Genomic DNA, 25,815 nt, shown 5'->3' on the forward strand with positions numbered 1-25,815 from the left:
TAGTTCTTACAGCGGTAGTCCTTACAGCGGTAGTCCTTACAGCGGTAGTCCTTACAGCGGTAGTCCTTACAGCGGTGGTCCTTACATCGGTAGTCTTTACAGCGGTAGTCCTTACAGCGGTAGTCTTTACAGCGGTAGTCCTTACAGCGGTAGTCTTTACAGCGGTAGTCCTTACAGCGGTAGTCCTTACAGCGGTAGTCCTTACAGCGGTAGTCCTTTCGGCAGTAGTCCCTACAGCGGTAGTCCTTACAGCGGTAGTCCTTACAGCGGCGGTCCTTACAGCGGTAGTCCTTACAGTGGTAGTCTTTACAGCGGTAGTCCTTACAGCGGTAGTCTTTGCGCGCGGTAGTCCTTACAGCGGTAGTCTTTACAACGGTAGTCCTTACAGCGGTAGTCTTTACAGCGGTAGTCCTTACAGTGGTAGTCTTTACAGCGGTAGTCCTTACAGCGGTAGTCTTTGTGCGCGGTAGTCTTTACAGCGGTAGTCTTTACAGCAGTAGTCCTTACAGCGGTAGTCTTTACAGCGGTTGTCTTTACAGTGGTAGTCCTTACAGCGGTAGTCTTTACAGCGGTAGTCCTTACAGCGGTAGTCCTTACAGCGGTAGTCCTTACAGCGGTAGTCCTTTCGGCAGTAGTCCCTACAGCGGTAGTCCTTACAGCGGTAGTCCTTACAGCGGTAGTCCTTACAGCGGCGGTCCTTACAGCGGTAGTCCTTACAGTGGTAGTCTTTACAGCGGTAGTCCTTACAGCGGTAGTCTTTGCGCGCGGTAGTCCTTACAGCGGTAGTCTTTACAACGGTAGTCCTTACAGCGGTAGTCTTTACAGCGGTAGTCCTTACAGTGGTAGTCTTTACAGCGGTAGTCCTTACAGCGGTAGTCTTTGTGCGCGGTAGTCTTTACAGCGGTAGTCTTTACAGCAGTAGTCCTTACAGCGGTAGTCTTTACAGCGGTTGTCTTTACAGTGGTAGTCCTTACAGTGGTAGTCTTTACAGCGGTTGTCTTTACAGCGGTTGTCTTTACAGTGGTAGTCCTTACAGTGGTAGTCTTTACAGCGGTTGTCTTTACAGCGGTAGTCCTTACAGTGGTAGTCTTTACAGCGGTAGTCCTTACAGTGGTAGTCTTTACAGCGGTAGTCCTTACAGCGGTAGTCTTTACAGTGGTAGTCCTTACAGTGGTAGTCTGTACAGCGGTAGTCCTTACAGCGGTAGTCTTTACAGCGGTAGTCTATACAACAGTAGTCCGTACAGCGGTAGTCCTTATAGCGGTAGTCTTTACAGCGGTATTCTTTACAGTGGTAGTCTTTACAGCGGTGGTCTTTACACTGGTAGTCCTTACAGCGGTAGTCCTTACAGCGGTAGTCTTTACAGCGGTAGTCCTTACAGCGGTAGTCCTTACAGCGGTAGTCCTTACAGCGGTAGCCCTTACAGCAGTAGTCCTTATAGCGGTAGTGCTTACAGCGGTAGTCTTTACAGCGGTGGTCCTTACAGCTGTAGTCCTTACAGCGGTAGTCTTTACAGCAGCATTCCCTACAGCGGTATTCTTTACAGCGGTAGTCTTTACAGCGGTAGTCCTTACAGCGGTAGTCCTTACAGCGGTAGTCCTTACAGCGGTGGTCCTTACAGCGGTAGTCTTTACAGCGGTAGTCCTTACAGCGGTAGTCTTTACAGCGGTAGTCCTTACAGCGGTAGTCTTTACAGCGGTAGACCTTACAGCGGTAGTCTTTACAGCGGTAGTCCTTACAGCAGTAGTCTTTACAGCGGTGGTCCTTACAGCGGTAGTCTTTACAGCGGTAGTCCTTACAGCGGTAGTCTTTACAGCGGTAGTCCTTACAGCGGTAGTCCTTACAGCAGTAGTCCTTACAGCGGTAGTCTTTACAGCAGCAGTCCCTACAGCGGTAGTCTTTACAGCGGTAGTCCTTACAGCAGTAGTCCCTACAGCGGTAGTCTTTACAACGGTAGTTCTTACAGCGGTAGTCCTTACAGCGGTAGTCCTTACAGCGGTAGCCCTTACAGCGGTAGTCCTTACAGCGGTGGTCCTTACATCGGTAGTCTTTACAGCGGTAGTCCTTACAGCGGTAGTCCTTACAGCGGTAGTCCTTACAGCGGTAGTCTTTACAGCGGTAGTCCTTACAGCGGTAGTCCTTACAGCGGTAGTCCTTTCGGCAGTAGTCCCTACAGCGGTAGTCCTTACAGCGGTAGTCCTTACAGCGGTGGTCCTTACAGCGGTAGTCTTTACAGTGGTATTCTTTACAGCGGTAGTCCTTACAGCGGTAGTCTTTACAGCGGTAGTCCTTACAGCGGTAGTCTTTGCGCGCGGTAGTCCTTACAGCGGTAGTCTTTACAACGGTAGTCCTTACAGCGGTAGTCTTTACAGCGGTAGTCCTTACAGTGGTAGTCTTTACAGCGGTAGTCCTTACAGCGGTAGTCTTTGTGCGCGGTAGTCTTTACAGCGGTAGTCTTTACAGTGGTAGTCTTTACAGCGGTGGTCTTTACACTGGTAGTCCTTACAGCGGTAGTCTTTACAGCGGTAGTCTATACAACAGTAGTCAGTACAGCGGTAGTCCTTATAGCGGTAGTCTTTACAGCGGTATTCTTTACAGCGGTAGTCTTTACAGCGGTAGTCTTTACACTGGTATCCTTACAGCGGTAGTCTTTACAGCGGTAGTCTTTACAGCGGTAGTCTTTACAGCGGTAGTCCTTACAGCGGTAGTCTTTACAGCGGTAGTCTTTACTGCGGTAGCCTTTATAGTGGTAGTCCTTACAGCGGTAGTCCTTACAGTGGTAGTCTTTACAGCGTTAGTCTTTACAGTGGTAGTCTATACAGCGGTAGTCTTTACAGTGGTAGTCCTTACAGCGGTAGTCCTTACAGTGGTAGTCCTTACAGTGGTAGTCCTTACAGTGGTAGTCTTCACAGCGGTAGTCTTTACAGCGGTAGTCTTTACAGCGGCAGTCTTTACAGTGGTAGTCTTTACAGTGGTAGTCTTTACAGCAGTAGTCTTTACAGCGGTGGTCTTTACAGTGGTAGTCCTTACAGCGGTATATACCACACCACCTTGTGCCTTATTGCTTAATTAGATCTCCCCTCTTTCTACATTTCTAACAAATATTTTCATCTCTGTCACATGAAACCGCTCACACTTTGGCAACGGTGTTTTCCCAGTAATGGAACGAAAATTTGCACATTGTGCTTATTGCTGCGCTTATAATGTGAAGAGAAAAAAGTTTATCATTTTAAGCAAAATGTTTTGATCTGTTCGATCAGACTCATTGCTTTGGAGAAAAAAGAAAAAAAAGTAATCTAGGTCTACTGGTTGTAAGAATTTGGGATCTATTGTCCCTCAACTGTCCCAGAGTCGGTTTGGAACAGGCTATTTCTTTCTCGACAAGCTGACCAATAGAATAGGTTAACTTTTCTACTATGGGGGATATTAGATTGGTATAGGCTAGTGATGTTGCTGTTCGTTACTGGTCTTATTGGCTGAGGAAAAGTAAATGTGGACAGTTATTCTAACATCTTCAAAGTGCACTTCAGAATTCAGTAAGAAGGACCGCACATTGTTGCATCCTGGACTTGCATGTTCTGTATGAATTACCATCATCTAAATGAGATTTCTGCCATTCTGAGCACCGTGGGGGGACGCCCTAATCAGGTTACACACCCAATGCCTGTGGGTCCGGTCAATTTCTCAAATGTCTAATAAAGTAAAATGCTGCCGGTCAAATGTCCGGAGCCACATTTTCCTGAAGGAAAATCGGACACACACACACACACGCACGCACGCACGCACGCACGCACGCACGCACGCACGCACACACACACACACACACACACACACACACACACACACACACACACACACACACACACACACACACACACACACACACACACACACACACACACACACACACACACACACACAGAGAGAGAGGGGAGCAAAGGAGAGGATAAAAAGCGGTGGAGGTTTAAGAAGTCTGTTTTATCTGAAACTATAAAGGCTGTCCTGTGAGGTGAATGGGCCAATCCATCACAACTTTCTATAGAGGGGGGTGTTGGGCAAATCCATCAGGGTCTTTTAGAGGGAGGTGTTTAACGATGTCTACGAGTGTGTTTGTGCCAGCAGTCTTTCTTATGTTAATAGACGAATTACAGGTTGTACCCTTATCACTACACTGTGAAATTTAGATCTAGCGCTTGAGATGTAATGAAAAATGTGTTTGCGCTCACTTTAATTTTACATTTCCAATGTTTGTGTCTGGTTAGACTGTAAACTCTCCTTCCAGACTCACATTAAGCATCTCCAATCCAAAATTAAATCTAGAATTGGCTTCCTATTTCGCAACAAAGCATCCTTCACTCATGCGGCCAAACGTACCCTCCTAAAACAAACTGTCCTACCAATCCTTGACTTCGGCGATGTCATTTACAAAATAGCCTCCAACACTCTACTCAGCAAATTAGATGCAGTCTATCACAGTGCCATCCGTTTTGTCACCAAAGCCCCATATACTACCCACCACTGCGACCTGTATGCTCTCGTTGGCTGGCCCTCGCTTCATATTCATCGCCAAACCCACTGGCTCCAGGTCATCTATAAGTCTTTGCTAGATATCTCAGCTCACTGGTCACCATAGCAGCACCCATCCATAGCACGCGCTCCAGCAGGTATATTTCAATTCCTCATTTGGCCTCCTTTCCTTCCAGTTCTCTACTGCCAATGACTGGAATGAATTGCAAAAATAACTGAAGCTGGAGACTCATATCTCCCTCACTAACTTTAAGCGTCAGCTGTCAGAGCAGCTTACAGATCATTGCACCTGTACACAGCCCATCTGTAAATAGCCCATCCAACTACCTCATTCCCATATTGTTTTGTCGTTTTGCTCCTTTGCACCCCAGTATCTCTACTTGCACATTCGTCTTCTGCACATCTATCACTCCAGTGTTTATTGCTAAATTGTAATTACTTCGCCACCACGGCCTATTTACTGCCTTACCTTCCTAATCTTACCTTATTTGCACACACTGTATATAGACTTTTCTATTGTGTTATTGACTGTACATTTGTTTATTCCAAGTGTAACTCTGTTGTTGTTTGTTGTCGCACTGTTTGCTTTATCTTGGCCAGATCACAGCTGTAAATGAGAACTTGTTCTCAACTGGCCTACCTGGTTAAATCAAGGTGAAATAAAAATTAAAAATAGTAATTGATGACACTGTATTCTATAAGAGGTGCTGGTACTCCAGCAGTAGAAAATGAAAGGTGCTGGTTGTGGTAAGGTTTAAACACTGCTCTGACCACACCTAGTCTTGTTTTACTCACCATTAAATTGCAAGCAGTTTGTGAGGGAGCCAGTTTTATTAATTGAAGTTTATTCTTCCAACGAGGGTTATAAATGTGTTTCTTTTTACAGCAGGTTCCATCATCCCCTACCTCTGACAGATCTGGAAATGAGTTCTGCGTTGCCAGATGTGGAATTTGACTTTGATACATTTACAATGTGCGTGACAGACAGAGGGAGAGGGGGATGGGGAGAGGGATGGGGAGAGTGCAGGAGAGCGATAGATGGAGAGAGAGAGAGTGAGAAAGCAAAAGAGAGAGCACGGGAGAGAGGGATGAAAGGGTGAAAAGTGGAACACATTTCCATCTGACACACACCTGTCGTGTCACCTGTGCTGTTCATTTGACCCCGGCTGATTTAAAGTCATACCTGTCATGACACCAGTGCTGTTCAATTGATCCCGGCTGATTTAAAGTCATACCTGTCGTGACACCAGTGCTGTTCATGTGACCCCGGCTGATTTAAAGTCATACCTGTCATGACACCGGTGCTGTTCATTTGACTGCGTCTGATTTAAAGTCATACCTGTCATGACACCGGTGCTGTTCATTTGACTACGTCTGATTTAAAGTCATACCTGTTGTGACACCAGTGCTGTTCATTTGACTACGGCTGATTTAAAGTCATACCTGTTGTGACACCAGTGCTGTTCATGTGACTACGGCTGAAATAAAGTCATACCTGTCGTGACACCAGTGCTGTTCATGTGACTACGGCTGATATAAAGTCATACCTGTTGTGACACCAGTGCTGTTCATTTGACTACGGCTGATATAAAGTCATACCTGTCGTGACACCAGTGCTGTTCATGTGACTACGGCTGATATAAAGTCATACCTGTCGTGACACCAGTGCTGTTCATGTGACTACGGCTGATATAAAGTCATACCTGTTGTGACACCATTGCTGTTCATGTGACTACGGCTGATTTAAAGTCATACCTGTTGTGACACCAGTGCTGTTCATGTGACTACGGCTGATTTAAAGTCATACCTGTTGTGACACCAGTGCTGTTCATGTGACTACGGCTGATTTAAAGTCATACCTGTCGTGACACCAGTGCTGTTCATGTGACTACGGCTGATTTAAAGTCATACCTGTCGTGACACCAGTGCTGTTCATGTGACTACGGCTGATTTAAAGTCATACCTGTCGTGACACCAGTGCTGTTCATGTGACTACGGCTGATTTAAAGTCATACCTGTCGTGACACCAGTGCTGTTCATGTGACTACGGCTGATTTAAAGTCATACCTGTCGTGACACCAGTGCTGTTCATGTGACTACGGCTGATTTAAAGCAATTTCCCCCCTCGTTTCTATCTGTTTTAAACCTTGCTCTTGTCTGGTTTGCTCTGGTATGATCTGCTCTGGTATGATCTGCTCTGGTATGATCTGCTCTGGTATGATCTGCTCTGGTATGATCTGCTCTGGTATGATCTGCTCTGGTCTAGTGAATCAGAACCAGATGATAACACTACCGTTTTATTGTAACTCTCTACTGATGCTGGAATAAAGATGTCCCACTCTGACAGGTGACCCTGTGGACCTGTACCCTCAGCCCTGCATGGGCCCTTTCATCCTGCCTGGAGGAAGTACTGCTGAACCCTGTGTGTGTGTGTGTGTGTGTGTGTGTGTCGGTGTGTGCGTGTGTCGGTGTGTGTGTGTGTGTGTGTGTGTGTGTATGTGTTTTGCCAAATCGGAATTATTCTCTAATCTGGTAGTTTGTCTCTTCTCTCCAGGTAAACCTGTGATGATAGTGACTGAATACATGGAAAATGGATCCTTGGACAGCTTTCTGAAAGTGAGTTTAAAATATTACACAGCTAAATGAATTATATTCACACTACCTTAATGCTTTCTACGCTGGCCTATGGAGTTATGCATTCCACTCTAACTAACCAGAAACTCTGGCTTACTGAAATTAGCCAAAGCAAAACATCAAACCAACGTCAGAACAACATTAAATCAACATGAGCAGACAGGAGTGTGTGTGTGTAGGTCCCGTTTTAGCAGTTTTCCACATGTGCCTGTGTGTCTGCACAGCATCCCTTCAGATGGAAAATGGAGTAATTGCAACCTTCTCCAGCTATTTCCTCTGGTTGTAGAGTGGCCTGGCTTTTATCACTGAGAACTGTCATACAACACACACACAAACACACACACAGTCATCCCTCTCCTCCACACCACATTACTGTGCCTCATGTTTGTGTTATGACTATATGACTGTAGCAGCTTTGATGCGACTCTGCTTGTCTCTACCAGGTGGTCTGGGCTTCATATAGTGCCCGGGAAAACACCATCTATTTGGTCAAAGGCTCTGGCATAATGTTGTCAGGCCTATATGGTTGTGAGATTGTACAATTCACCTTGAAATGAGCAAGTTAATGTCAGAGGTGATCTAAAAGGTTCATGTAATTGGTTTGGATGTTGATATATGAATGTTCCGCTGTATTTCTTAAAAACAGAAAGGTCATATTCATTCTGTTTTTCAATTCAGTGGCATCTGTTTTTAGAGCTATTGCAACTCTACTTTGTCTCTGTTTTTAGAGGTATCTGTCTCTGTCTCTCTCTTTTGCTCTTTTTCTCTCCCTCCCCTCCTCTCTCATCACCCCCTCTTCCTCATCTGCCTCCCACTTCTAGAAACATGATGCCCAGTTTACTGGTATCCAGTTGGTGGGTATGCTGCGTGGCATCGCGTCGGGCATGAGGTACCTGTCTGACATGGGTTACGTCCACAGGGACCTGGCCGCTCGTAATATCCTGGTGAACAGCAACCTGGTGTGTAAGGTGTCTGACTTCGGCCTGTCCAGAGTCCTGGAGGATGACCCCGAGGCAGCTTACACCACAAGGGTAAGACATGGTGGTCGGGTTTATCAATGACATACGATGGGTTTAATAGTTGTTTCTGACAGAGACAGGACACTATTTGGTATTTTATTAGGATCCCCATTAGCTGTTGCAAAAGCAGCAGCTACTCTTCTTGGTATCCACACAGAACATGAAACATGACATAATACAGAACATCGATAGACAGGAACAGCTCAAGGACAGAACTAGATTTTAAAAAACTAATTTTGGGAGTGTGCCATATAAGAACAACCTATGTCCATAACCATGGTGCCTAATAGTGAGTGGACACATTGCTGTGGTCAGAGAGAAAGGTTATCACTGTCAGACATAGCTGAATTGACTGACCTCTGTCTCAGGTTTCCACAGAAGGGCATTGTCTCCCTCTCTCTATCTCTCCCTCCCTTCTTTCTGTTGATCTATCTCCTCCTTGCCAGCCTTATCACTGAATACATGCTGTCCATGAGACAAATCACCTCATATGTCACATACGTAGGCACACACATACACAAACTCCTGACCTTGCAGCAGTGCAGAGGGAGGTAGCAGTACATAAATAAAAGCTGGGTGAGATAACGCTAACATGAATTCACAATAAGCCTTTTGTTTGTGTTCTCCTGAAGGATCATGGGAAAGGAATGACAAACCTACTAGATAAGCAACATCAAGAGGCCTTTGAGCCTAGTTTATCCAACCTATCACCATCTATATGAAATACTGTGTGTGTGTGTGGTCACCTTGTGGCCTAACATCAGTATGTAGGGCTCTAAACTCTGTGTAATAACAGCTTCAGACCCCCATGTTAAATAAACACTCACAGAGCTATTACTTCACTCCCATAAACTCACTCCCTAAAATATGCTAATAGACTTCCCCTAATGTGTCACTAGTAATAGAGCTGAGTTCTCATCCACTCAACGGTCACATAAATGTATCAGACCCAGCAGGCCGTTCTCTCTCCCTCCCTCTTCTGTCAGACCACTCTGCTGTTCCATGAGCCCCCTCCTGTCTGTCTGTGTCTCACTGGTGTCATACTCTACCGTCATTATAGGTATAATCCTTCATTTCATGAGGCTGGCTGTGTTTATGTACACTCACCAGGGATTTATTTGTGTGTGTGTGTTTGCGTGTGTGTGTGTGTGTGTGTGTGTGTGTGTGTGTGTGTGTGTGTGTGTGTGTGTGTGTGTGTGTGTGTGTGTGTGTGTGTGTGTGTGTGTGAGGGAAGAAGTGGTTTGTTTTCTGAGGGCTTTGTGTTTAGAGAGAGCTGGCCAGGAGTTGTGTGACTTGGCCAGGAGGTCCGTTAGCTTTGGCTCCTCTCCTCTTTTCTTTTACTCTCCTCCGCTGGCCTGACGCAGGCCAAGCCTTGAGTAAGTCCAGCAGCCCCCTGAGTGTAGCCACCGAGCAGGAGAAACACAGGGTCAGCCCACAGGCTCCCTCTCAACCTCTCTTCCCCTCTCTCTCTTACTCTATTGCCTTTTCCCTCTCCCCCAGGAAGAAACACAGTGAGGATGAAACAAATGGAACAAGGCTGTGTAGTTCTGGAGGCTGAGGGCACAACCTAAACCCCTCTCTTTGTCAAATCAAATCCAATCAAATTTTATTTGTCACATACACATGGTTAGTAGATGCTAATGCGAGTGTAGCGAAATGCTTGTGCTTCTAGTTCCGACAATGCAGTAATAACCAACGAGTAATCTAACCTAACAATTCCACAACTACTACCTTATACACACAAGTGTAAAGGGATAAAGAATATGTACATAAAGATATATGAATGAGTGATGGTACAGAACGGCATAGGCAAGATGCAGTAGATGGTATAGAGTACAGTATATACATATGAGATGAGTAATGTAGGGTATATAAACATAAAGTGGCATAGTTTAAAGTGGCTAGTGATACATGTATTACATAAAGATGGCAAGATGCAGTAGATGGTATAGAGTACAGTATATACATATGAGATGAGTAATGTAGGGTATGTAAACATTATATTAAGTGGCATTGTTTAAAGTGGCTAGTGATACATTTTTACATCAATTTCCATGAATTTCCATTATTAAAGTGGCTGGAGTTGAGTCAGTATGTTGGCAGCAGCCACTCAATGTTAGTGCTGGCTGTTTAACAGTCTGATGGCCTTGAGATAGAAGCTGTTTTTCAGTCTCTCGGTCCCTGCTTTGATGCACCTGTACTGACCTCGCCTTCTGGATGATAGCGGGGTGAACAGGCAGTGGCTCGGATGGTTGTTGTCCTTGATGATCTTTATGGCCTTCCTGTGACATCGGGTGGTGTAGGTGTCCTGGAGGGCAGGTAGTTTTCCCCTGGTGATGCGTTGTGCAGACCTCACTACCCTCTGGAGAGCCTTACGGTTGTGGAGAGCCTTACAGTTGAGCAGTTGCCATACCAGGCGGTGATACAGCCCGACAGGATGCTCTCGATTGTGCATCTGTAGAAGTTTGTGAGTGCTTTTGGTGACAAGCCAAATTTCTTCAGCCTCCTGAGGTTGAAGAGGCGCTGCTGCGCCTTCTTCACAACACTGTCTGTGTGGGTGGACCAATTCAGTTTGTCCGTAATGTGTATGCCGAGGAACTTAAAACTCACTACCCTCTCCACTACTGTTCCGTCGATGTGGATAGGGGGGTGCTCCCTCTGCTGTTTCCTGAAGTCCACAATCATCTTGTTGACCTGGAGTGTGAGGTTATTTTCCGAGGGCCCTCACCTCCTCCCTGTAGGCCGTCTCGTCGTTGTTGGTAATCAAGCCTACCACTGTAGTGTCGTCTGCAAACGTGATGATTGAGTTGGAGGCGTGCTTGGCCACGTAGTCGTGGGTGAACAGGGAGTACAGGAGAGGGCTCAGAACGCACCCTTGTGGGGCCCCAGTGTTGAGGATCAGCGGGGTGGAGATGTTGTTACCTACCCTCACCACCTGGGGGCGGCCTGTCAGGAAGTCCAGTACCCAGTTGCACAGGGCGGGGTTGAGACCCAGGGTCTCGAGCTTGATGATGAGTTTGGATGGTTCTATGGTGTTAAATGCTGACCTGTAGTCGATGAACAGCATTCTCACATAGGTATTCCTCTTGTCCAGATGGGTTAGGGCAGTGTGCAGTGTGGTTGCGATTGCGTCGTCTGTGGACCTATTGGGGCTTTAAGCAAATTGGAGTGGGTCTAGGGTGTCAGGTAGGGTGGAGGTGATATGGTCCTTGACTAGTCTCTCAAAGCACTTCACAATGACGGAAGTGAGTGCTACGGAGCGGTAGTCGTTTAGCTCGGTTACCTTAGCTTTCTTGGGAACAGGAACAATGGTGGCCCTCTTGAAGCATGTGGGAACAGGAGTCTGGGATAAGGATTGATTGAATATGTCCGTAAACACACCAGCCAGCTGGTCTGCGCATGCTCTGAGGACGCGACTGGGGATGTCGTCTGGTCCTGCAGCCTTGCGAGGGTTAACACGTTTAAATGTTTTACTCACGTCGGCTGCAGTGAAGGAGAGTCTGCAGATTTTGGTTGCGGGCTGTGTCAGTGGCACTGTATTCTCCTCAAAGAGAACAAAAAAGTTATTTAGTCTGTCTGGGAGCAAGACATCCTGGTCCGTGATGGGGCTGGTTTTCTTTTTGTAATCCGTGATTGACTGTAGACCCTGCCACATACCTCTTGTGTCTGAGCCGTTGAATTGCAACTCTACTTTGTCTCTATACTGGCACTTAGCTTGTTTGATTGCCTTGCGGAGGGAATAGCTACACTGTTTGTATTAGGTCATGTTTCCGGTCACCTTGCCCTGGTTAAAAGCAGTGGTTTGCGCTTTCAGCCTCAAGCGAATGCTGCCATCAATCCACGGTTTCTGGTTTGGGTTTTAATCGTTGCTGTGGGTATAACGTTGCCGATGCACTTTCTAATGAACTCGCTCACTGAATCAGCGTAATCGTCAATGTTGTTGTCGGACGCAATGCGGAACATATCCCAGTCCACGTGATCGAAGCAGTCTTGAAGCGTGGAATCAGATTGGTCGGACCAGCGTTGAACAGACCTACCTCTCCTCCCTCTCTCTCCTTCTCTCTCTTTATATCCACGTTCATGTCAAACCTAACCTAAAACAAATCATGAAATCATGAATGTACATCATCAATAGAATCACAGTTACACACATATCGCTTTCACTATTTGATGAGTTGATGAATTAATAGAAACGTGATGACTGGGCATGGAAATACTTTCATTGTGATCTCTCTCTCTCTCTCTCTCTCTCTCTCTGTCTTTCTCTCTCTCTCTCTCTCTCTCTCTGTCTGTCTCACTCTCTCTCTCTCTCTCTGTCTTTCTCTCTCTCTCTCTCTCTCTGTCTCTCTCTCTCTGTCTTTCTCTCTCTCTCTCTGTCTCTCTCTCTCTCTCTCTCTCTCTCTCTCTCTCAGGGAGGTAAGATCCCTATCAGGTGGACAGCTCCAGAGGCCATCTCCTACAGGAAGTTCACCTCGGCCAGCGATGCCTGGAGCTACGGTATCGTGCTCTGGGAAGTGATGTCATACGGGGAGCGGCCTTACTGGGAGATGTCCAATCAGGACGTGAGTATGCAACCGTCGCCAGAGTGACCTAATGAACTTCCTGCTTAGAGAGGAAGTGATGCGTAGAGAGGCTAGGTGGAAGACTGAGTCTGAAGCCTGATGGTCTGATGGCCTGAACCAGAAATACAGCATTGTCACCTGAGAAGATTTAAGGGGGCTTTTTTGGCATGGAAACATATGTTAACATTGCCAAATCAAGTGAAATAGATAGTAAACTAAAGTGAAATAAACAATAAAATGAACAGTAAACATTATTCTCACAAAGTTCCAAAAGAATAAAGACATTTGAAATGCCATATTATGTCTAAATAGTGTTGTAACAATGTGCAAATAGTTAAAGTAAATATGGTTTGTATTTACAATAGTGTTCTTCACTGGTTGCCATTTTCTTGTGGAAACAGGTCATAAATCTTGCTGCTGTGATGGCACACTGTGGTATTTCCCCCAATAGATATGGGAGTTTATCAAAATTAGATTTGTTTTCAAATTCTTTGTGGGTCTGTGTAATCTGAGGGAAATATGTCTCTCTAATATGGTCATACATTTGGCAGGAGGTTAGGAAGTGCAGCTCAGTTTCCACCTCATTTTGTGAGCAGTGTGCAGATAGCCTGTCTTCTCCTGAGAGCCAGGTCTGCCTTTGTCGGCCTTTCTCAATAGCAAGGCTATGCTCACTGAGTCTGTACATAGTCAAAGCTTTCCTTAAGTTTGGGTCAGTCACAGTGGTCAGGTATTCTGCCACTGTGTATTCTCTGTTTAGGGCCAAATAGCATTCTAGTTTGCTCTGTTTTTTTGTAAATTCTTTCCAATGTGTCAAGTAATTATCTTTTTATTTTCTCATGATTTGGTTGGGTCTATTGTGTTGCTGTCCTGGGGCTCTGTGGGTTCTGTTTGTGTTTGTGAACAGGTGACTAGCTTGCTTAGGGGACTCTTTTCCAGGTTCATCTCTCTGTAGGTGATGGCTTTGTTATGGAAGGTTTGGGAATCGCTTTGTCTCTTTTCTGGATTTTGATCATTAGCGGGTATCAACCTAATTCTGCTCTGCATGTATTATTTGGTGTTTTACATTGTACACAGAGGATATTTGAACATAATTCTGCATGCAGAGTCTCAATTTGGTGTCTCTATCTCTCTCTCTCTTTCCCTCCCTCCAGGTGATCAAAGCGGTGGATGAGGGCTACAGACTGCCTCCTCCTATGGATTGTCCTGCTGCTCTGTACCAGCTGATGTTGGACTGCTGGCAGAAGGAGAGGAACAACAGACCCAAGTTTGAACAGATCGTCAGCATCCTGGATAAACTCATACGCAACCCTGGGAGCCTGAAGATCACAGCCAACACCTCATCCAGGTACTATACACATCTACATTTAACCTTCAAGCTCTCAACCCTGACCTCTGAATCTCACCCTGGCAGCCAACATCTCATCCAGGTACTATACACATCTACATTTAACCTTCAAGCTCTCAACCCTGACCTCTGAATCTCACCCTGGCAGCCAACATCTCATCCAGGTACTATACACATCTACATTTAACCTTCAAGCTCTCAACCCTGACCTCTGAATCTCACCCTGGCAGCCAACATCTCATCCAGGTACTATACAGATCTGAACTGAACAGCTGTTGTATTAATAAAGTGTTAGACAAGGTGACGTCTTTCTCATCCGCTCAACACCCACACACCTGCCCCCCTAACTTACACCTGCCCCCCTAACTTACACCTGCCCCCATAACTTACACCTGCCCCCCTAACTTACACCTGCCCCCCTAACTTACACCTGCCCCCCTAACTTACACCTGCCCCCCTAACTTACACCCGCCCCCCTAACTTACACCTACCCTTCTCTCCTCCTCTCCCACGCACCTGGCTCAACACGGATGGACACCAGACATATCTGTTCCCCACACATCTCCCAAGGAATTATGGGTCCCGGCACATCCTGCTCGTTAGAGACAGCAGCGACAGGAAACACTGTCCTCCACCCTGGGACTCATTTATCCCTCCCTCGCTTTTAGTGTTTCCTTCTCTCGCATTTAGTGTTTCTTTCTCTCGCTTTCTGTCAGACAGAACTCTGTTGGTCTATTACAATGTTACTGGTGAAAAAGGAGGAGGATGGGAGACCCACGGTATAGGAGCGGAACGCACAAAGTGTCTTTCAAAAATCCTCAAAGAATCATTATTTTAACCTAAAGTATTTAATAAAGACATTTATAGTGCAATATTATGTGGAATGGGAATGAGAGAGCTACTTCCACCGTGTTGGAAAGGGAACACCGCAGTGATTGAATGAGGGTATGAGGCATGAGATAAGGTGTTCAGAGGCTTGACCAGTGCAGGGCAGGATTTGAACCGGGAAGACAAAAAACACACTACACAGTTAGACTAAGAATGCTAAGCATGAGTTAGTCCAAGCAAGGAGTAAAATCATTGGTATGTAATAATGTGATTGTGTATGTGATTGACTCTACAGTCAGCAGACTTAACTGTAAATACAAATAGCAGATACATTCCATTACAGCTGCGCCATGTTTCTCCATGAAGTTAAACTCAGACATCTCAAAATTCACAAAGTCAAACACAAGACTGCGCATCTCGCCCACTTGACACATCAAAGTAGCCCAAGAAACGTTCCTGAATAAAGCCCTGATCATCCACATACCTGATGATAACTGACAGCTGCAAACACACTGGTGGCACCATAGGTCCCAGAGCGGTAGGGCCATTTTTACCCCCTTTTTACCCCTCTGGACCCTATAAGACATGACAATGATTCATCAGTTTTAAAAAGGTTTATGATGGGACCAGTTTTTCCAAATCAGGTCACATGGTTTTAAAAAACTCCTGGAAAAAACTCCTGGCCCTGGGGGGGTGAAAACCTCGTCAAACTGCAGAAACTTTATACTTGCTCATATGAATTATATTTAGACTAGACTAGGCGGGGGATTTCTACTACCCAGACACAGATCAACTGATAGACAGTAGAACTCACAGGGCTCAGCTTGCTTTCTGCATGTTTGCATCATGCAGGCCAATGCAACTGTTGGCCTTATAAAACATTTACTTACATCTGTCATCGCTATTATGTGGATTGATTAATTACAGTTCATCATTTTTGATTGAAAACGTATAGGCAGCCTAGCCAGCCCAACTTTGTTTATAAACTACATTTGATCACCTTCACATTTTCTCCTGACACACAAATGGACTATAAATACACAACGTTACCAATTAGTCTACCCTGACCAGATGGACAGGGCGCATAGGCTGTATGCATCTGCTCTTATTAGTACCCTACAGTTGATCAGACTGTAAAATAGTCTCGTTTTCATCTCATACAGCATGTCAGAGTTCTAATGTTTAGGTGTAGCCTAGACTGCTGCAACATTTATGTCAATAGTTTCTGCTTGTGTCTGTCCGGAGGGATTGTGTTCTTTGCTAAATAAACACCAGAGGAAAGTGGAAAGCCTACCTGAGCGCGAGCAAAAGAAATCTAACTTTTAATGGAGGATGCGATGGAAGCTATCAAATCATTCTGAATTGATTTTGACATCCCAGAAAGGACAGTCGAAAGTTCCTTAAGTTCAGCAAGTAAAGCATCGTAACATGCCATTACCGCTGCAAACTCCTTGTAGTTGTCCTTGTTAGCGGAACTTTCCCTCTCGTTGTGTCCTCTAAAGCCAATTCTTGCCCCAATACGCAGTGGTGTTGATAAGCCGCTTGAGAACATCCCTGTTTCCTCTTTCTTTCTCGTTGTGTTGCGCAGTTTGAATACGCAAACCTTCGTCATGATCGATGCAGCTTTTTCCCTAGAAGCTTCAATTTGATGTGGGCTCTCTGCTTTTGTTTTTCCGTTTAGCTGACTGATCAATGTTCTTCAGGTCACTGTACCCCCCTTTTGCCCGAGGCTCAGACCTTCCAAAAAACAGGAAAGGCCAGCATTACAGGCGGCTTGATGAAAGGCTTCCTGTTAACCAGCTATACTTTTTGATAACAATTGGTATTGAAGCCCTCACCTTTTCATCCCTTTTCATGAAACTGATCTCAGGCAGAGGTCGACCCTCCGTTTGAACTTGCACCTTTTACGCGTACCCCAGAGAGTGAAAGGGGTTCTTCAACAAAAAGTCAACAACATTTACGGTAACATTGGCCGCGAAAACTGCGCACTTGAGCTGCTACTGAAGTTAGCAAGGCAAAGTGCAATTTATTTCAATAACTGGACACAATAATCTACCTCCCCTGCCTCCTGTAATTTGAGGAAACTCATTTGAATGTAATAATATATATTTTTTTAAATGCTCAACTATCACTTCTCAGCCTCCATTAAATAATCTCACCAAGCTTCTCAACACATTGAACCCCCCATAATGCTCGGCGGCGCATCCCCAATACAACACACTACATTTATTCTCTGATCCTAATCCTATGATTGGATGGACAACTTGTCAGTTCATACTGCAAAATGTTTTGATTGGTTGGAGGTTGTCCTCTGGAAGTGGTCATAATTACCATGTATGTCTATGGAAGGGGCTGAGGCCTACAAGCATCCTAGGTTTTGTAATGAAGTCAATGTACCCAGAGGAGAACACAAGCTAGCTGTCCTCCGTCTTCACCATGGTGCTACCTCAGAGAGTACTGTTGAAGTTACTATAGAGAGTTTTAATAAATTATTTGGTGACATATGAATATATTTAGTCTAGTTGTATCTAAACAGGATAACCTTTTCGGAGACTGATACTGTCTCTGCCTCTGTCACACGCTTCCCCCTCTGCTGGCCTATTACAATATTACTGATTCTGTCTCTACCTCGCCGTCCGACCAACCACATACTGAATCTCTCAAGATATCAACCCGATATTGAAATAGGGGCCTCATAGAAGGTGTTCCTCCACTTCTGTGAATGTGTGTAGATAATGTAGACCATGATAGTAGTGTATAGGCCTATAGGGGAGAGCTGTTTGTATTATGTGCAGAGGTCTACAGGGGAGAGCATTTCTTTTGTATGGGCAGACCCCTATAGGGGAGTGTAGTATTATCTTTACATTTTCAACATGGGCCTGAACCTGTTTGTATATGGACCCAGTTGGTAGTAACATGGGCCAGACAGAGGTTGTCATAAACAACACTTCCTGCTTCCTGTGTGCACATGATGTTATGATCTCACTTCAACTGAAACTGTGTAGTCATTGGTCAGGCCTCAGACTAGCTCTCTCCCTCTTTCTCTCCCTAAACTGCCACACGTCCTGATTTTCCTCTTTTCTCTCACTCACTCTCTCTACAGTACATACTAATACACCTAATACTCATCTCTTTTCATTCTGTGTTTCCATCTCTTTGTTTTGACCACTGGGGAGGTCCAGGGGACTGAGGCACTGGTGTAGAGTGGCCTTGGGCAGGCAAAGAGGGAGCAGGGAGGAGGGAGCACTGGAGCTATAGCTGGAACAGGGGTGGGGTAGTAGAGGGGGGAGGCGATGGGGCAGTGGGTTGGTGGAACAGACGGTCCTGGTATTATGGAGACGTCGGAACTCATAATGTTGACTAATGATTTGTTAAGAAAGTGAAAATGGGTCCCTGGGAGTTTGCATGTCATTTTCCTGATTGGCTTTTAACACAGGGCTGAGTGCTGGGCGAGAGAGGTGGGAGGGGGGAGGGGAGGTGATTTATGGCGATTAGTGTGTGTGTGTGTGTGTGTGTGTGTGTGTGTGTGTGTGTGTGAGTGTGTGTGTGTGTGTGTGTGTGTGTGTGTGTGTGTGTGTGTGTGTGTGTGTGTGTGTGTGTGTGTGTGTGTGTGTGTGTGTGTGTGTGTGTGTGTGTGTGTGTGGGGCCGCACCACAGGAGCAGCTGTGTTCGGGCTCACACACCTCATCTGTCTCTGGGCTGCCCTGGCTAATGGAGAGCCCATCCCCCACAGGCCCAGATCAAAGCCTGGAGCCGGAGTACACTGTCTGGAGGGGTTAGACCTGGGGTTAGAGTGCACTGTTTTGGGGGCCTGGGGGAGAGGGACCTGGGGTTAGAGTGCACTGTTTGGAGGCCTGGGGGAGAGGTACCTGGGGTTAGAATACACTGACAGTCTGGTGGCCTGGGGGAGAGGAACCTGGGGTTAGAGTGCACTGTCTGGGGGCCTGGGGGAGAGGGACCTGGGGTTAGAGTGCACTGTCTTGGAGCCTGGGGAGAGGGACCTGGGGTTAGAGTGCACTGTCTGGAGGCCTGGGGGAGAGGTACCTGGGGTTAGAGTGCACTGTCTGGGGGCCTGGGGGAGAGGTACCTGGGGTTAGAATACACTGACTGTCTGGTGGCCTGGGGGAGAGGAACCTGGGGTTAGAGTGCACTGTCTGGGGGCCTGGGGAGAGGTACCTGGGGTTAGAATACACTGTCTGGGGGCCTGGGGAGAGGGACCTGGGGTTAGAGTGCACTGTCTGGGGTCCTGGGGGAGAGGGAAATGTGGTTAGAGTGCACTGTCTGGGGGCCTGGGGAGAGGAACCTGGGGCATTGGGGGCCTGGTGGAGAGGGACTTGGGGTTAGAATACACTGTCTGTGGACCTGGGGGAGAGGATCCTGGGCTTAGAGTGCACTGTCTGGGGGCCTGGGGGAGAGGGACCTGTGGTTAGAGTGCACTGTCTGGGGGCCTGGGGGAGAGGTACCTGGGGTTAGAGTGCACTGTCTGGGGGCCTGGGGGAGATGTCCAGATGTAGGGAGGAGTGGAGGTTTGGAAGGTTGGAGGGTTGGATGGTTGGAGGGTTGGAGGGTAGAGAGACCCAGCAGAGTTCCCCTCACAGGGAGAGCTGCTTCTCCACTCCTTCACCAAGCTGCCCAGATGTCAACTTCTCCCCGTCTCTCCTTCTCCCCCATCTCCCCCTCTCCATCTCTCCTTCTCCCCCATCTCCCCCTTTCTCCTTCTCCCCCTCTCCATCTCTCCTTCTCTCCTTCTCCCCCATCTCCCCCTCTCCATCTCTCCTTCTCCCCCATCTCCCCCTCTCCATCTCTCCTTCTCTTCTTCTCCCCCTCTCCATCTCTCCCTCTGCTCCCCTGAGAGCCCTAAAAACATGATACTACACAGCAGTGGTCTTTCAGAGTGGAAAACAGACAGAAAAGGAGAAAATGAAAAGAACAAGAGAGAGGAAGAAAGAGACAGGGACAGTGGTATTGTACTTTTCTTTCTCACCTCTCATGTGAAGAATTCTCCTTTTTCTGAATCCTGTCTCTGTAAGATGTGATGATGCGTACACAGGGGTTTAAGATACCAACTCCTCTCCCTGACAACAAACATGTTCTTTTACTTCCCTCTCATCCTTTCTCATCCATCGATCTCTCTGCCTGTTGGTCCGTCATGAGACTTTACCAAGCGCAGTTAAAAATAAAGAATATAGTAAACAAAGAATCCTACAGAGGCAAGACAAGGTCATCTATAGTTTACCTCTACACTGACACGCTGACTGCTCTGAAGGCAGGGGAGAGAACTTTGCAGATCAATAGTCTCCTCATCCATGCCTGGATGGTGTAATCAGGGAGCTGTGTGGGTGTGTGAGAGAGGGAGAGAGAGATGAGAAGAAGAGGCTCCCTCTATCCCTCTCTTCCCTCCTGTCCTCCTAGTTGGCTCTCAGCTGTCAGACAGGCCTCTGATGATCAGGAAGAGATTCAATCACATACCAGTCTCTTAGCTCTCCCTTTCCTTTGCCACTTCTTTCTCTATCCTCTTCCTCCCGTTCTTGATCTCACTCAGACATGGCCTTGCTGTCCCTGTGGTGAGCTGTCTGGCTGGTTAGTTGTGTTCCAAACAGAAATCATCTATGGGATATTGTTTACTGCTTTGTTAACTTGTCATGGAACAAACATACTCTGGAAGCACAAGTCTAGTAGTCCCATAAGCAGTAGGTCTTACCTGTCCCACCCTTGAGAGGTAGCGTACTGTACGTCAGTCTGCCACTCTAATACAGATAACAGAAAACCTTCAAACCACCCCAAATACAGTGTCACTTGCTGTGATATAAAAATCTGTCCTTAACTAAGACTCTAAACCTCTCCACCACCCAAAATACTCAGCCTGAGGTTGGACTTGACTTCCTGCTATTCTGATTAGTTTATTTACACTACTATAAATACACCCCTCTATGGGAGTCTCTATGGCAGGACCAAGCCGGTTTCCTGTCCGGTGTTGGCTTGTATCCCCTAGGCTGTGTGTGATCAGGTGCTATGGTCCCAGTCATCCTATGGTTTGTTTTCTGACTCACAAACATACACACACATGCGTACACACACGCACGCACGCACACACACACACACACACACACACCTATTCATGCCATTATTCCGAATGGCTCCAACACAAACACCCATCGTTGTTTAGTATGAGTCAGGGTTGTTGTTGATGTGACCTAAGTTGGTCTGCCTCATGGGGAGGAGGTGGGCTTGTTGATTTGGATGTTGATTGGACATGACTGTAGCAACAGCTGCTTTGCCTTGTGCCAACTGAACACAATACAAAACAACATAATGTTGTTGACTCAGAAGATGTGGAGAGAGTCTCCTGGTATGGAGTTATTGACTGGTTGGTTTAGCAGACGTCTGTCTGTCTGTACAGCCAGAGGAAACATGGTCAGGGTTAAGGACAGACTCGCAGACACAGTCCTCTCTACCTCACTCTCCTTCTACCTCAGTCTTCCTCTCCCTTCCTCTTCTACCTCTCTCTACTCCCTCTCCCTTCCTCTTCTATCTCTCTCTACTCCCTCTCCCTTCCTCTTCTACCTCTCTCTACTCCCTCTCCCTTCCTCTTCTACCTCTCTCTACTCCCTCTCCCTTCCTCTTCTACCTCTCTCTACTCCCTCTCCCTTCCTCTTCTACCTCTCTCTACTCCCTCTTCTATCTCTCTCTACTCCCTCTCCCTTCCTCTTCTACCTCTCTCTACTCCCTCTCTCCCTTCCTCTTCTACCTCTTTCTACTTCCTCTCTCCCTTCCTCTTCTACCTCTCTCTACTCCCTCTCTCCCTTCCTCTTCTACCTCTCTCTACTCCCTCTCCCTTCCTCTTCTACCTCTCTCTACTCCCTCTCCCTTCCTCTTCTACCTCTCTCTACTCCCTCTCTCCCTTCCTCTTCTACCTCTTTCTACTTCCTCTCTCCCTTCCTCTTCTACCTCTCTCTACTCCCTCTCCCTTCCTCTTCTACCTCTCTCTACTCCCTCTCCCTTCCTCTTCCACCTTTCTTCCCTCTCTCCATTCCTCCTCTTCTACCTCTCTCTTCCCTCTCTCCCTTCCTCCTCTTCTACCTCTCTCTTCCCTCTCTCCCTTCCTCCTCTTCTACCTCTCTCTTCCCTCTCTCCCTTCCACTTCTACCTCTCTCTTCCCTCTCTCCCTTCCACTTCTACCTCTCTCTTCCCTCTCTCACTCAAATCTCTACAGAACAGTGCCTCAAGCAACCCAGCTTTTCATCCTATAATATATTGTTCATGGAACAGCATGAATTTTGATTGGTTTAGATAATTATTTGGTTTAGATTCTAATCCGATAAGACTGCAGTATTGTTGAAATTCTAGTTTTTTATTAGAGAAAACAATCGTGTAATTATCCAAAAATCTATGCTTGTTTTGTTAATAATAATATTGTTAGAGATGAACGTAAATGTTGAATCTATACATTACAGTTTCCTTTTTCTTTGTCTCAAAGCCCATCCAACACATACATGTTGGGAGCTAGATGGACGTAATGACCTAGAAACAGTACAAGCTGTCACATTGGGAAATCTTCAGACTTAAATGGTGTGTGTGGCTTTCGCTGGGAGAGCTTGTCCATAACACTCTGCTACAGTACAGGATTGTGGGTAGTCCCTTCTCTCCACAGGTGTTTCCTTCTGGGGAGACCCGTGGTACATGTGTCAGAGTGTGTGCGTGTGTTTTTATGTGTCTGTGTGTGTGTGCATGGGGAAATGTGGTTTACAACCTTCTCTGTTCTCTCTTTGCAGCATGTTATTTTATGAGCTTGTTTTCTCAATAATAACAGTTTCAGTCCCTGATGTGATTTGCAGAATCCAGCGTGTGTGTGTGTGTGTGTGTGTGTGTGTGTGTGTGTGTGTGTGTGTGTTTGTGTGTGTGTGTGTGTGTGTGTGTTGTAGTGCTGGTGGTGGCGGTGTACCTTTCTGGACAGGCAGACAGAGTATCAGCTGAGTGGAGGGAGGAAGTAGTGTGATGTATTTTCCAAGGCTGACCATGCAGCTCTTTGAGGGGACTGTGTCCCATGTAACCCCCCTCAACACAAGGAGTTCAAGTATGGCTAGTGTGCCAAATGGCTAACCATGCATGTCCTTTCTCTCTCTCTCCCCCTCCACCTCCACCTCCAGGCCAGCCAACCTGCTTCTGGACAGGAGTAGTTCTGAGGTGGTTCCATCGTTGGACACCATGGGGGATTGGCTGGACAGCGTGAGGACTCTGCCCTGTAAGGAGGCCTTCTCTGGGGTCAGCTACAGCTCCTGTGACACCCTGCCCAAGACCTCCGCAGAGTAAGACTGCTTCTTATGACGCTCTGTAGTAACACTCAGACTCAAGCTTACAGGACTCACTGAAGACTCGCTGAAGAACCAATGGTCCAGTGAAATGTACATTTTTTGGGCTTGTCCAGCCAGTAGCAAAATGCAAGTTGTTGTATAATATGATTTAACTTTGTATCTAAAAAATAATATTTGACAAAATATGGGAATACCCTGAGTGTTTTCTGTGAGTGCAGCAGGGAGCGAGGCCCTAACAGTGATTTAAAGAGCTCAGACAAGACACTTAAAACAGGACATTTCCCTGAGAAAGTACAGTGCCTTGCGAAAGTATTCAGCCCCCTTGAACTTTGCGACCTTTTGCCACATTTCAGGCTTCAAACATAAAGATATAAAACTGTATTTTTTTGTGAAGAATCAACAACAAGTGGGACACAATCATGAAGTGGAACGACATTTATTGGATATTTCAAACTTTTTTAACAAATCAAAAACTGAAAAATTGGGCGTGCAAAATTATTCAGCCCCCTTAAGTTAATACTTTGTAGCGCCACCTTTTGCTGCGATTACAGCCGTAAGTCGCTTGGGGTATGTCTCTATCAGTTTTGCACATCAAGAGACTGACATTTTTTCCCATTCCTCCTTGCAAAACTGCTCGAGCTCAGGGAGGTTGGATGGAGAGCATTTGTGAACAGCAGTTTTCAGTTCTTTCCACAGATTCTCGATTGGATTCAGGTCTGGACTTTGACTTGGCCATTCTAACACCTGGATATGTTTATTTTTGAACCATTCCATTGTAGATTTTGCCTTATGTTTTGGATCATTGTCTTGTTGGAAGACAAATCTCCGTCCCAGTCTCAGGTCTTTTGCAGACTCCATCAGGTTTTCTTCCAGAATGGTCCTGTATTTGGCTCCATCCATCTTCCCATCAATTTTAACCATCTTCCCTGTCCCTGCTGAAGAAAAGCAGGCCCAAACCATGATGCTGCCACCACCATGTTTGACACTGGGGATGGTGTGTTCATGGTGATGGGCTGTGTTGCTTTTACGCCAAACATAACGTTTTGCATTGTTGCCAAAAAGTTCAATTTTGGTTTCATCTGACCAGAGCACCTTCTTCCACATGTTTGGTGTGTCTCCCAGGTGGCTTGTGGCAAACTTTAAACAACACTTTTTATGGATATCTTTAAGAAATGGCTTTCTTCTTGCCACTCTTCCATAAAGGCCAGATTTGTGGAATATACGACTGATTGTTGTCCTATGGACAGAGTCTCCCACCTCAGCTGTAGATCTCTGCAGTTCATCCAGAGTGATCATGGGCCTCTTGGCTGCATCTCTGATCAGTCTTCTCCTTGTATGAGCTGAAAGTTTAGAGGGACGGCCAGGTCTTGGTAGATTTGCAGTGGTCTGATACTCCTTCCATTTCAATATTATCGCTTGCACAGTGCTCCTTGGGATGTCTAAAGCTTGGGAAATCTTTTTGTATCCAAATCCGTCTTTAAACTTCTTCACAACAGTATCTCGGACCTGCCTGGTGTGTTCCTTGTTCTTCATGATGCTCTCTGCGCTTTTAACGGACCTCTGAGACTATCACAGTGCAGGTGCATTTATACTGAGACTTGATTACACACAGGTGGATTGTATTTATCATCATTAGTCATTTAGGTCAACATTGGATCATTCAGAGATCCTCACTGAACTTCTGGAGAGAGTTTGCTGCACTGAAAGTAAAGGGGCTGAATAATTTTGCAGTTTCAGTTTTTGATTTGTTAAAAAAAATTGAAATATCCAATAAATGTCGTCACTTCATGATTGTTTCCCACTTGTTGTTGATTCTTCACAAAAAAATACAGTTTTATATCTTTATGTTTGAAGCCTGAAATGTGGCAAAAGGTCGCTAAGTTCAAGGGGGCCGAATACTTTCGCAAGGCACTGTATCTCATGCCACAGCAACCCAGATTTAATACAGCTCACACCCCCCCACACATTGACCCCAAATTGTTTTCAATCTGCCTCCATTACTCGGAGGCACCACAGTGGGTCTAATCTGTTATCCATGGATAGCAGTGTTTGATTGTAATCTGTAATGACAGCGCTTTAGCCATGTTACGCAGAGATCAACCATACCGAGGGAGAGAGAGAGGAGAGAGACATCTTGTAAAATCTAAGCTCCAGTTCTGACAGGATCTACAGGCTGTGAACAGCTTTAGTAGAGTGCATCTGGCAGAATCTATGATCACAGCCCCCATGCACCCCCGTGCACCCCCATGCACCCCCGTGCACACCCATGCACCTCCATGCACCCCCGTGCAACTCATCGCAACCTCTCTCTTTCATAATCAACCTCTATTTGGGCTCACGGCTCCACCATGTTGCTCATATAGGTTTCATGGGAAATGCAGTGATTTGGCCGCTGGAGGCTTTCTCTCTGTCCCTCTTTCTATCTAATTTCCATCTCTCATTTTCCTCTCGCCCTCTATCTCTTGCTCTCTTGCTCTCTTGCTCTCTTGCTCTCTTTCCCTCCCTCCCTCCCTCCCTCCCTCCCTCCCTCCCTCCCTCCCTCCCTCCCTCCCTCCCTCCCTCCCTCCCTCCCTCCCTCCCTCCCTCCC

At 46.3% G+C, this 25,815-nt stretch overlaps 1 protein-coding gene across 2 annotated transcripts in view; it reads left to right on the forward strand.

The window, feature by feature from the left end:
• The window catches only part of LOC109881965 (ephrin type-A receptor 3), a 144,367-nt gene that overhangs the window by 114,759 nt on the left and 3,793 nt on the right, over positions 1-25,815 (forward strand). For both annotated transcript variants that reach the window (XM_031805582.1, XM_031805583.1), the window contains exons 12-16: positions 7,082-7,143; positions 7,983-8,192; positions 12,593-12,742; positions 13,894-14,087; positions 23,063-23,221. In XM_031805582.1, the coding sequence (XP_031661442.1) occupies positions 7,082-7,143; positions 7,983-8,192; positions 12,593-12,742; positions 13,894-14,087; positions 23,063-23,221 (775 nt within the window). The remainder of the gene's footprint in view (positions 1-7,081; positions 7,144-7,982; positions 8,193-12,592; positions 12,743-13,893; positions 14,088-23,062; positions 23,222-25,815) is intronic.

The sequence above is a fragment of the Oncorhynchus kisutch genome, linkage group LG26, assembly GCF_002021735.2.
Source record: "Oncorhynchus kisutch isolate 150728-3 linkage group LG26, Okis_V2, whole genome shotgun sequence".
Classification (NCBI taxonomy): Eukaryota; Metazoa; Chordata; class Actinopteri; order Salmoniformes; family Salmonidae; genus Oncorhynchus; species Oncorhynchus kisutch.